Here is a 13,971-nt window from a genome sequence, read left to right as displayed (position 1 = left end):
TCCGATGCCCGCGGTTATGCACAGGACGTAAATGTACGTCCTGGTGCGTTACGTACCACCGCACCAGGACGTACATTTACGTCCTGCGTCCTTAAGGGGTTAAAGAAAAATATTCCAGATATTTCATTTTTAGGCAGGATTTTTTTTTTTACAATTGTCAGTATTTCCGAAAGGATTCCCTCCAGTATTTTACTACTACATTCAATGCATGCAGAACAATCTTACTGACTACAAAACAGTTCCCAATTTTTATATTTTTAGTGACATTCGAGAAGGCATATATCATAAAAGGTAAATCCAGATAGGAGCAAACAGGAAGACCATAAGACGAAAATGAATCACAATCATCAATTTAGATGTCCCAGGTAATTAAATATTTTACTCCATGGAATAAAAGCTCTCTCTTTGTTATGCCAATATAATAAAAAATTGAAATTTCCTTAATCATTTAATAACATGTCAATCTACATGCATTGTTTATTGCATTATCTGCCCTTGCAATTTTTATTATATTGGCAAAACTAAGAGAAAGCTGTTTACTTGTATACGAGAGCACCTATACTCTCTAAAAACTAAAAAAAAAGGTTCCCCCAGACTTGTCTCACATATGACAATGTCATGAAAGCAAGACGGAGGGGTAAAATTTGTTGGGCTTGATGCACCAGAAGGAGTAGATCTGATTACGATTTGGATAATAAAACTTGATGCATACCGGTTCTCTGGGACTAAATGAAAAACGACTACTCAGCATTCCTGTGAATCTTTATTCTTAGTGTTATATCCTTTCTTTATTGTGGTTTTAACCTATTACATGTTTTTGTATTTTGTTTTACTCCATTTTCTTATGTAACTATTCCCACCCTGTTTGGTTTGTATATAAAAGAGGTATCTCCACTGGGAGGAGACGCACACACCTGGCCGGAAGAAGCGTCAGTTGATGCGAAACTAGTTGCCACCTGTGGTGTGCCCCTGCGTCTGAGAGCGGCAGCTCTCACTCCCCGCTCCATTGATCTTATGTTCCTGTAATAGCTCCATCATATTCCATGGAATAAAACATTTCATTACCTGGGACATCTAACGTGGTGAGTGCGATTCATTTTTGTCTTATGGTCTTCCTGTTTGCTTGGATTACATATACATGTCTATTGATATTGAAGCTGCACCACCCACAGAGTCCATTTCAGCAGCACGTTACCACACTCGGCAGCTGATACAATCTAACATACGGACTACGTACTATTTGTTGCCTTAGCAGTGCCTGACGGCCACTTTTCTTTTCTCCCGCTATTGTGTTAAATCCAGATAGGGGAGATAAAATTCTCCTGAAGGTGGTGTTCTCCTCTGGATGCTCTGGTGCTTATTTGGGCAAATAACCGTCAAGAAGCGGACTTGTTTGTAAAAAATAAAAAAGGTTTAATGGAGGCATGCAAGTAAAACAACGTGTTTCGAGGGGCAGGACCCCCCTCTTCGTCAGGTTCTCTCACATGCCTCCATTAAACTTTTTTTTATTTTTACAAACAAGTCCGCTTCTTGATGGCTATTTGCCCAAATAAGCACCAGAGCATCCAGAGGAGAGTGCTGCTGAGAACACCACCTTCAGGAGAATTTTCTCTTCCCTTTCTGCATACCCAAAGATAGTCCTTCACTAGCTGAGCACGAGATCGGTGCAGGAAGCACTCCTCTGTCATACCACAGATTGTGGAATCAAGCCCTCAATGGTGTAGTGCTCATAGTACAACATCTAAAGGTGAGCAAACCTTTTACCTGTATGCATATGATTATTTCTGAAAAGGATAATTGCGCTTAGATGCGCATTGGTCTATTGTGTTTTTTTCGTTTAAAAAAAAACTGCTGCATAAAAGGTAAATCAACACTTGTTCTTTCAGAATACTTTGGGCTTTATCTCACACAAGTTTTAGGTACAGTAGAGAAAGACACTAGGAACAGGACATAAAGGCAAAATGTCAACAGAAAATTACCTATTGTTTAAATCAGGTTTTTATGTTAACTATATTTTTTAAGGATCTATAATAAATAATAAAGGATTTACAATAAATAAATATAGATAATACATATAGGAGAAAAAGTTAATAAAACCCGCGCACATTTCTGTCAAGTTAACAATTAAATGGTCACTGTCAGATCTAAAAACTTTTTATATGTTGTTACAGATGAAAATTAAAGGGGTATTCTGGGTGGAAAACTTTTTATTTATTTATTTATTTTTATCAACTGGTGCCAGAAAGTTAAACAGATTTGTAAATTACTTCTATTAAAATTTTTTATCCTTCCAGTACTTATTAGCTGCTGAATACTGCAGAGGAAATTCTTTTCTTTTTGGAATACAGAACTCTCTGTGCCATCATGACCATAGTGATCTCTGCTGACATCTCTGTCCATTTTAAGAAGTGTCCCGAGTAGGTGAAAATCCCCACAGAAAACATATGCTGCTCTGGGCAGTTCCTAAAATGGACAGAGGTGTCAGCAGAGAGCACTGTGCTCCAAAAAGAAAAGCATTTCCTCTGTAGTATTCAGCAGCTAATAAGTACTGGAAGGATTAAGATTTTTTAATAGAAGTAATTTACAAATCTATCAATGCAAAAAAGAGAAAGCCGCCAGCACAGGTGGCTCGAGAATCGGACTCCAGCAATACACAGCGTACAAGTAATCAGCGTGGTGATGTGGATGTGTGTCTTAAGATGGTGATGTGGTTGTTTAAGATGTTTAATATTTAATAAAGAAAACAGCTCCTGAAAATCCCACCACCAGTGGTCCCCATATCTACTGACACTAACCAGTCCTGCAGCAGCATTAGGCTTGTCAGTTTTTTTTTTTTTTTTTTTTTTTTTTTTTTTTTGAGGGATATGACAGGTACACTTAAAGAAAAATGTGTTAAACCCTTTTTTTTTTCCAAGCTAAGCAAGGATCTTTATTAGCCAGAATTCGGAGTGGTAAACCTAAATTCTAGGGCGGCGATATTCGATCAAGACCTGATGAAGGTTGGTGCAAACCTAATAGGACTCCTCTTTAAATTTGTATGAAATTCTCATGTCCGGCTAATAAGAGTATCTGGTGCTGGCACAAAAGTGCAATAGATGGTGGAGGAACGTGGGCAACTATCCTTTTTATCATCCCTATAATGCAGCCCAGGAAACAAAAAGTCCTGAATTAGGTTGTATCAGTGCACAACTTTCTATTCAGTGGTCTGGATAGAAACAAAAAACCCAGAAGCTGTAAGGAAAACCATGATGATTATCCTTCTCATGGTTGCTGTGCAATGTCATAGGGTGGACAACCTAGAAGAAAAGGGAGCAGCAGTACAAGGCATAAAGAAAATCCCAGCAGGGTTACCTTGGACTAGAAGTTACCAGTATGCTTACATCTTATGGTGATACATGATACTGGTTGCATGCTTAATATAAACATTAAAAAACAAATTACTCAGCTCTGTGTGTTTTACAATAATCCCATAATGTAGCCGTCATTCATCAATTCTTTGATTGCATTCAGCTTGTAACTTGGCATAAGAATTCAATAGGAAGCATGTACGGATACTTAATTTCCCCCAAAAGACTAGTTTTCAGAAAATTAATATTGCCTGCTTGCACAGCAAGAACATCGAAACGCATTCCAATTTTTTTTTCTCTTTTGCAAAGCCGCAGCAGTAAGAAACAAGGTTATTTCAATGACCATTGATTTCAGACATTACACTGCATCTTACGCAGCATGCTAAAATTAAAATATTATGGTCACAAGTAAGCAGACCGAGCAATATTTTCAAATTTGTGCTTATTGTCATTTTATGTCAACTATTTATCAAGGGCAAAATCCAGAGGGTGGGGGTGCGGGGAGAAGTTTCTAAATAAACTACGGGAACCAACAATTCAAAAATATTGATTATTATACAAACTAAAATCTTCTATAAAAAGATTAAAAGTGAGACGATTGGGAAGAAAACGTAATTAAAAGAAAAAAATGTGTGCCAGGTTATTCTGGGTGTCACTGTTGCTTCTCACAAGCAAGCTTAATGAGTATAAGTTTCTGATTGTATGGTGTCAGACTGCTGGGAACTCACCCCCGGCATTTCTTGAACAGTGCCCTGGCTCTAGTAATGCACAAAGTGAACGCTGCTCCGTGCACGGTGTGGTGACTGATAGGTGGTTGACACATTCCCCCCTCCATGCATCTCTATGGAAGAGCAGGAGACACTGCGCTAGAGTAGGCTCTCCAATAGAGATGCATGGAGGGGGCATGTTGATCACTGTTCTATGCAGTGGTCGCGCTGTGCATTTGAAGAGCCAGGGCACCAGGCAGAAGTTTGCAAGAGGTTCCAGCGGTCAGACCCCCTTTTATCAGACACTTATCCCCGATCCTGTGAATAAGGGATAAGAAGTTCACTTCCGGCATTCTACTTTAAGTTGCATACAATAAGCAAAGCCAACCTTGAACATGTCTTATGGTAGGTGCAGCAGTAAACTTGAGGTTGTGAAGCAATGTTCCACCTGCCCAGAGTTACATTACAGTAATGAAACTTTTAAATGCAGCTTTGCTGGAATAAAATAGATAGCACAGTAGGGCTAGTGAAGTGAGGATGCATAATATGGGCAAATAAACCTTGAGTTCTTCTTTAAAGGGGTACTCCACCCATATCTTATCTATCCAAAGGTGTCTGACCCCCCCAGCGATCTCCGGGCCGGCAATGCAGCGTTCATAAACACAGAAGCCTTGAGCTTCAGTGCTTGTGACATCACGGCACGCCCCTTACATTCATGTCTATAGGAGGGGGCGTGATGGCTAGTAACTAGCCGTCACACCTCCTCCCATAGACATGAATGGAGGGGACATGACGGCTGGGGTCGCCCATTCACTCTGTGCACTGCAAGACTGGGGTACCGTGCCGGAGATAACAGGGGGTCCCAGTGGTGGGACCCCCGTGATTATCCTTTAGATAGGGGATAAGATGTTTAGGGGTGGAGTACCCCTTTCATGTCAGTTAGTTCCTTTAGCACAGGTTACAGGAGTGCATGACTTTGAACTTTTAAAATGAAGGAGTGGGAGATAGGGTTTGTGTCAAGGTGAACATTAGGTTCAGAGGGGATCATCTGAGTCCTCGTGATTATGAAGGTGTAGAGAAGCAAACATCTGTTTTTTTTCCACAGAGGCCAATAATTAAAGTTTTTAGTCAGACATTTCTCTATTACAACTTTATGCCAGGTTTAGGTGTGTACATAAAGTCTTTATTTTTTTTTCTTCGAGTGAGTTGACCACATAGGTAGCTTAAAAATATTCTCTCAATACAGTATTTCTCTGGTTAGATGTAGGGTCTTTTTATAGGGTCTTCTATTACTGTATATGATCATCACATGGTCGTCAGATACAAAAGGACTTGTATAGTCATAAGAAATGCTCTTTACATGTTATTTGGTGTTTGTCAAGAGTGAAAGACATGTTAGGGAGACCAGTGTAGAGGAGTGCTATAACTAAATGGATTGGCCCTTTAAAGAAAGCCTGTTATCATAATAGGGCTGCCCTGATTCTTGGTGGTCCAGATGGAATGAAGATGATGACAGGTTCCCTATATTATAGGGTGATGTAAATGGTGTAAGTCACCTTAGAGAGTACTTGGCATTTAGTAAGGTGGGGTGTTTTCTTAAGTAAAGCCCCAAAGTCTCTTAGGCCCCTTTCACACTACAGTTATGTTCCTGCATTCTGACACCCATTATTCAGCAATAACGGGTCATGAAAAAATGGATACAATAACTGAATACAACGGATGATAACTGATGACCAATTTTAGCAGACATTCTGTCAAAATAACAGACATGTGCCATCCGTTATCACCCGTTATTTTATGTCAGTTATTTTAATTTCCATGTGACTTTCTGGTTGTAAAGCTGTACTGATCATGCTCAGTACAAAAAACGGATTATAAAAAAAAAAACAGACAATAACGGATGCTTTATGTGAACATCCGTTTCCCATAGACCTTAATGTTAAATTTTAACAGATGTTATTTCACCTTTATTTTAGCTGGAACAAAAATTAGTGCATGCACAGTCTTTTGTGCTGGCAAAAATAACGGAGGTTAGTAAAAACGGACAAAACTGATGCAAAAGGATGGTCAAAAAATCCCATTGAAATGAATGGGATTTTTTGATGGCCGTTTTCAGGACTATTTGACAGGAGTAATGACAGAGGTTTTTACAAGATGATACCTGTAGTGTGAAAGGGGCCTTATTTGAGTAAAGTCTGAAAGTCTCTTACTTGATCACTATTACACAGATAGCAAGCCAGTGGTAAGTGGGAGAGTTTCACCACATATATCACCAATATTGTTATCACCAAAGGCTTTCTAAATGTGTGTAGTGAGCAGGTCTCTGTACGCTTTTACAAACACATCAACATTGCCACGGACTCATATGAAGTTTTACTTACTTCACAGAGGGTAGTATGGCTTCCAATATTCCCCTTTCACCCGTGTAGCCTCAAACCAGTATCCATATGTCTACATCTCTTGTAGCAATCCCCTCCTTGGTCTCTTAGTTTCAACCAAGAACAGGCACTCGTACCAGAGATGCAGACTGACATATACTGGTTTGAGGCTACACGGGCGAAAGGGGAGTAGTGGAAGCCATACTTCCCTCAGTGAAGTAAGTAAAACTACATATGAGTCCATGGCAATGTGGATGTGTTTGTAAGAGAGTACAGAGACCCACTCTCCACCCTTTTTTCTGTTTGCTGAGGGAATATCAGGAGCTGAATCACCATACCCGAAGAGGATAGTAGCGGGTCCAGAGATACCTGGGAGATTTACTGTGCGGCCAGTGATAGAATCTGTGAGTGGTAATGTTCCACTCACATTCAAAGTAAAAGAATGCATGCTAAAGTATATTTGTTTGTTACCACTGCTTGAGAACAGAGAGAGCCACTCCCGAAAAATATATTTTCCTTTTATAGATGCTGCTAAATGTGTTTAGTGTGTGGCCACTGGAAAGGCAAAAAAAAAATATTTCTAGAAAATTCAATATAAGTCTCTGTGGGACAAAGAGTCCTGAGAGATGTTCACAGGGAGAACTATTTATATGGTGCTGCATTTGGCCCTGATGACATACCAGGCATGGACTACATTCTGAGCACACAGAGATTCAGGTAGAAGAGCAAGGAAGTAGAGAGGACCCATTGGGAGGCAGACGAGGAAGGCACCTGCATTGTAGTATTGCACTACAAGGTTGAAGTCAGATGCCCTCAGGACTGCCAAGTAAAGCACTTGTTGTGGAGAAGTTGGTAGGCTGTATAGCTAGTCAGTAATAACAGTTACAACTTAATGCAGGGCGCAGGACTTAATTGTTTGGGTGCCTCCACAGGAGAGGCCTCTTGCTGATTGAAGGGTATTAGGAATGGAGGTACTGTTGTTGTAGGAGTGCAGTGGTATGTAATCATCTTCTACCCCAGTAAGCTGTACAACTCATCAATACAACTGACCATTTTATCTCAGTGCAGGTTGTAGAACATCACTGTTTAGATCTCACCATAGTGGATGTCTCTTGCTGATTGAGGGAATAGAGGCACAAAACCAACAAGTAGGTCTAGTTAAAAACAGTGTAAACTTCAGCCCCTTGTGGTGCAGAGGTCTAGGCTGCAATAGAGATCAGGAAGGACCCCTTAAAATGACCAGTGGACTTTACTGAGTATATAAATGTTGAGAAATAAGCCAAATCAAATCTGCTTGAGATGGCTGCTTAACCAAACCTGCTGTATTTCCTGCATTTTTTACTACAAAAACAGAAAGGCAGTCAAAAAACCTTCACCACCATATACTTGCATTACTAGAGTGGCTTCAGCTTTAATTAGAAATCAATTAGCAGACACAATGCCCCAACAGTTCCAGGTATAATGCATCAAGGCCTTGAATGTCACATTTGGGCTCAAATTCAATTACATGTTAAACAATGTAAAATGTCAGATTTGGTTGGGAAATTGATCCTTATCTGCCAGCTCTGTGATGGCATTAAACATGTTCTTTTACAGCAAAATCCAAACATTAAAACTGTATTACACATTCCTGTATTGGAATTTGTTTAAAAAAGGTTGGCATCTGTACAGGATTACAAAAGCACACAAACACATCCATTACTTGGCACCGGATCAATATTTTCCTCAGCATTCATTAAAAAAATTCTCAATAAATAAGAAGAACAAGTGAAAACAGCAATGTTAAATACCTCAGCTATTGTTATGCAGTCTGGGTAGATAGAATGGATCATATAATTTGCTACCATGAGGTAGACAAGGGAGTCTTCATCCACTTGTAAGCCAAAATATTCATTGTAATCACCTGTGAATCCACACCCTAAAATAAAAAAGGTAAGCAAATTGTAAAACTTTCTTACACACTGTACAGATTACAACTATTTCTAGGCTAGCAGTCTTAAAATCAATCCGACCCTATAAATATGATCATAGCAAATATTTCAATTTACTTCCCACTCCCTTGTCCCGTCCACATGCTTTACACTGCCTCTCTGTTTATATCACTTGTTGTAGACAAGGGCAAGCCCAATATTCATATAGAATATGTTTTATTGTTCTGAACCTCCTCAATGAGTGCAGATGTTGCCCTCGATTATAGTTACTACAGGGAAAATGGCTAACTTGCTGTAGCGAAGTTAGCTGTTTGATAGGTGTCTTGGGTGACAGAGAGAACTTGGCTTTAGTATGTCTGTCATGAGGTAACCCCTCCAAAAAAACAAAAACAAATAAAAAACACATTTTTAAGGAGACTGGTCCAATATACAGGCATATTATTATAGATCAGGAGAAGCTGAGCAGATTGATATATAGTTTTGTGGGTAAAGTTCCAGGATAACTTGTCATTTAACTCAGTCTGGGTTTAGAAGTCAAGTGGGTGGTGCTAATCTGTAACCAACAGCTTTCTATATTATTTATTAATCTAGTGCACCTTGGATCCAGGGCACTTTACATATGATAAAAGGTAACAGTACAAAACACTGACATGGGACTGTTTAGCATAACACAGTTACTTGCCATCTGACATAGAGGGCCCTGCCCACAAGGGCTCACAATCTACAAGGAGAGGGAAACAGTAGTTGAGGGGGGACAGCAAGTCATCTGTGAGCAGGTGGTAAAGTGGCTATTAGTGGTGCAGTGACATCAGCATTATTGAAGGTCATAGGCTTGCTTGAATAGATGGGTCTTCAGGTTGCTTTTGAAGGTCTTGATGGTGGGTGAGAGCCGGATGTGCTGGGGTAGTGAGTTCCAGTGTATGAAAAAGCTCAAGAGAAGTCTTGGAGACTGTCATGTGCAGAGCAGACCAGGGGGGCGTAGGCGGATGTCTTGAGAGGATCGGAGATTACATGCAGGGCAGTATAGGGAGATCAAGTTAGAGATGTAAGGAGGGGACAGGTTATAGATGGCCTTATATGTCATGGTGAACAGTTTAAATTGAAGCGGGAGATGGTGAGGGCATGTAACAGTCGTTTAACTGAGTCATAGTTGAGGAAATGGCAGATTCAGGCGATGTTTTTGAGGTCAACAAGCAGTGCCAAGGTCTGGATGTATGGTTTGAAGGACAGTGCAGAGTCAAAGGCGACCCAAGGCAGCAAATTTTGGATGCTGGAGAGGGGGTAGAACCATTGACTGTGATTGATAGACCAAGTGTGTGTGTGTGTGTGTGTGTGTGTGTGTGTGTATGTGTATGTGTATGTGTATGTGTGTGTGTGTGTGTGTGTGTGTGTGTGTGTGTGTGTGTGTGGGGGGGGGGGTCGGGGGATGATGAATTCAGTTTTGCCCCATGTTGTGTTTGAGAAAGCAGGAGGAGAACAAAGAAGAATGAGCTGACAAACAATCTGGGATTTTGGATAGGAGGGAGGTGACATCAGAGCAAGAGAAGTAGATTTGCGAATCATTAGCGTAGAGGTGGTGCTTGAAGCCATGGGATTCTATAATCTTCACCAGGCCGAGGGTGCAGATAAAGAGTAGAGGCCCCAGAACATCAAACAACCCCCCCCCCCCCCCCCCACCACCACCACCTTCCAACAAAATAAACCAGTTCTTTCAAGATTTTTTATTTATCCAGTGATGGATATATTGGCTTATGCTCACAACATGACGGATATATCCATCAGGAAATTAAACTGTCACAGACAGCCACACATCACTGCTAGCCGACCAAGGACCGATCAGAGCGGTCCCTGGTCCAGCCAATACACTTGTAGGGGTGCGGTATTGTTCTTACAGCTCCAATCCTTTGCAGGCATGGGGTGGGGTCTATAATTCATATAATGATGCTCTGAAAGCAAAAGGGGGCTCCTCTCCTTCTTGGTCCTACCAGGTGGTCAGGCAACCAGATATGGCCTAAGTAGGGGTACTGCCCAGCCCGGGACGAACAGCGTGATAAAATAAGAGTGCTATTTTTTTCCACTGACTTTGAAATAATTCTAGCCACACAATAAGGGCCCAACGTACTCACTTTTGGCCTAGGTGAATAGTTTAGGGGGCGTAGATACGAAAATGGGGTCACTTCTGGGAGTGCAGTATTGTGCTGACAGCTAGAATGCTTTGCAAGATGAAGTGTGGCCTATAATTTGTATAATGATATCCTGAAAGCGAAATGGTGTTCCTCTCCTTTTGGGTCCCACCAGGTGCCATGCAACCAAATATGGCCTAAGCGGGGGTATTACCGAACATGGGACGGACAGTGTAATAAAATATGGAGCACATTTTCTACTTTTCAGATGCAATGTACAAAAAATATGTCCCACAAATGATGCATTTGTGGATTTTTTTCTCCCACTTAATTTGTAACCATTCCAGCCACACAAAAAGGACTCAAAGTACTCACTTTTGCTCTAAGTGAATACTTTAGGGGGTGTAGTTTCCAAAATGCGGTCATTTGTGGGCGTTCTGTATGGTTCTGGCAGCTAAATCCCTTTGCAGGCATGAAGTGTGGCCTATAATCCATTCGACCTAAAATGACGCCCTGAAAGCCAAATGGCTCTCCTTCTGGGTCCTATCACGCGGCCAAGGAACCAAACAAGGCCTAAGCAGTGGTATTGCCAAACACGGGGCGAGTATTGCCCTATTGAATACCTTGAGGTGTCTAGTATTTAAAATAGGGTCATTGGGGGGGGGGTCCTACTATGTTTTACCACCTTCAAATTTCTGCAAACTTTGCACAGCACATAAGAAAAAAAAAAAAGATATACTCTTCAAATTTTCTAAATTTCAAGTTAAATCTTTAGGCTTCTGATTAATTTACAATGTTAATTAAAAACAAAAGAAATGCTTTAAAAAAACAGTAGACATCTGAAAGCATAAGTTTCATAAACTATTTGGTCAGAAAGTAGAAATATATGCAACCAATAAGTGTTAATATAGCAAAAAATAGATATTTTTTTAAAATTTCATGATTTTTTGCATTGTAAAAAAAAAATAAAGAAAAATAAACTACAAATGATATTGGCTTACTTTTACAATGTACATGAAGGACACCTGGTGACAAAAAAACTGTCGGAATTATCGTGATTGGCAAAACGTTACCAGAGTTATTCTCTAATAAAGTCAGACATGCCCGATTTGAAAAAAAAAACAGGTCTGGTCTTTCAGGTGCGTACAGGTTTACTTGTATTGGTCCTTAAGGTGTTAAGAACTGCCTTCAGACATAATATTTGAACATATGGATTGAGTTATCAAAACCTGTGCAGAGGAAAAGTGAAGCAGTTGTCAATAGCAACCAATCAGATTGCTTCTTTTATTTTTAACCCCTTAACGACGCAGGACATAAATGTATGTCCTGAAGAGGTGGTACTTAACGCACCAGGACGTACATTTATGCCCTATACATAACCGCGAGCATCGGAGCGATGCTTGGGTCATGCGTGTCAGATCGCCGTGGTCCCGCTGCTGAGCTATCATTACTGAACACTGCGCTATCATTACTGAACAGAGAGAGTTCGCTCTGTGCGTAATGACGTGCAATACAGGGGCCAGAACATTGTTACGTCAAGGCTCCGCCCCTCGTGACATCACAGCCTGCTCCCTTAATGCAAGTCTATGGCAGGGTCGAGACGACCGCCACGCCGCCTCTCATAGACTCGTATTGAGGAGGGTGGGCCGTGACATCACGAGGAGGCGGAGCCATGACACAACGATGCTCCGGCCCCTGGCGATCTGACATCTTATCCCCTATCCTTTGGATAGTAGGGGTTAAGATGTCTACAGGCGGAGTATCCCTTTAATGTGGATGACTGGATCGCCTGTAGCGATCCGATCATCTGTAATGGCGGACGGAGGTCCCCTCACCTGCCTCCGTCCATCTCCCAGCGTCTTCTGCTCTGGCCTGAGATCGAGCAGACCAAAGCAAAAGATAGCCATTAACACTGGTCAGTGCTATGCCCTATGCATAGCACTGAACAGTATTAGAAATCAAAGGATTGTTATGAATAGTCCCCTATGGGGACTATCAAAGAGTAAAAGTAAAAAATCAGTTTTCCCTATTTTGCCCCCAAAATGTGTAATTTTTTTTTTTCTTTTCATAAACATATTTGGTGTTGCCGCATGCGTAAATATCCCAACTATTAAAATATAATGTTAATTATCCCTTACGGTGATTGGCGTGAATGTAGAATTTTTTTTTAAGTCCAAAATTGCTGCTTTTTTATAACATTTTATTCCCCAAAAAAATTATAAAAAATGTATTAAAAGTTTTATACATGCAAATGTGGTATCAAAAAAATGACAGAACACGGTGCAAAAAATTTAGCCCTCATACCGCCACTTATATGGAAAAATGAAAAAGTAATAGGTCAGCAAAATAGAGGGATTTTAAGCGCACTAATTTGGTTAAAAAGTTTGTGATTTTTTTTCCAGCGGTTTAATAGACAAGTATATAATCATGGGTATCTTTTTAATCGTATTGATCCACAGAATAAATAAAATATGTGTATTTTACAGCAAAGTTTACAGCATGAAAACGAAACCTTCCAAAATTAGCAAAAATTTGGTTTTTCTTATCAATTTCCCCACACAAATAGTATTTTTTTGGTTGTGCCATACATTTTATGGTAAAAGTAGTGATGTCATTACAAAGGACAACTGGTCACACAAAAAACAAGCTTTCATACTAGTCTGTGGATGAAAATATAAAAGTTATGATTTTTAGAAGTCAAGGAGGAAAAAACAAAAAAAACGTAAAAATAAGATTAACCCTTTAAGGACCAGAGTGTTTTTTGTACATCTGACCACTGTCACTTTAAACATTAATAACTCTGGGATGCTTTTACTTTTCATTCTGATTCCAAGACTGTTTTTTCTGACACATTCTACTTTATGTTAGTGGCACATTTGTGTCGATAATTGCATCATATCTTGGTGAAAATTTCCAAAATTTGATGAAAAAATTTTACATTTTGAATTTTTCTAACTTTGAAGCTTTCTGCCTGTAAGGAAAATAGACATTGCAAATAAATTATATATTGATTCACATACACAATATGACTAAATTTATGTTGGCATCATAAAGTTAACATGTTTTTATTTTTGGTAAACATCAGTGGGCTTCAAAGTTCAAATTTTCCACAAAATTATCAAAATCTGAATTTTTCAGGAACCAGTTCGGTTTTGAAGTGGATTTGAAGGACCTTCATATTAGAAATACCCCACAAATGACCCCATTATAAAAACTGGACTCCTCAAAGTACTCAAAATGACATTCAGTAAGTGTGTTAACCCTGGTGTTTCACAGGAATAGCAGCAGAGTGAAGGAGAAAATTCATAATCTTCATTTTTTACACTTTGAATTTTTACAAGGGGAAATAGGAGAAAAAGCCCCCCCAAAATTTGTAACCCAATTTCTCTCGAGTAAGGAAATACCTCATATGTGTTTGTCAAGTGTTCGGTGGGCTCAGAAGGGAAGGAGCAAAAATGGGATTTTGGAGAGTGAATTCTGCTGAA

At 39.9% G+C, this 13,971-nt stretch overlaps 1 protein-coding gene across 1 annotated transcript in view; it reads right to left on the bottom strand.

Annotated features, from left to right (window-relative positions):
* The window catches only part of GBE1 (1,4-alpha-glucan branching enzyme 1), a 264,980-nt gene that overhangs the window by 103,177 nt on the left and 147,832 nt on the right, over window positions 1–13,971 (bottom strand). Inside the window, exon 10 of the mRNA XM_056559362.1 lies at window positions 8,223–8,350. Coding sequence (XP_056415337.1) covers window positions 8,223–8,350 — 128 coding nt within the window. The remainder of the gene's footprint in view (window positions 1–8,222; window positions 8,351–13,971) is intronic.

The sequence above is a fragment of the Hyla sarda genome, chromosome 2, assembly GCF_029499605.1.
Source record: "Hyla sarda isolate aHylSar1 chromosome 2, aHylSar1.hap1, whole genome shotgun sequence".
NCBI lineage: Eukaryota > Metazoa > Chordata > Amphibia > Anura > Hylidae > Hyla > Hyla sarda.
Note: the sequence above shows the minus strand (reverse complement) of the source record. Positions and strands in the feature narration are given on the sequence as shown.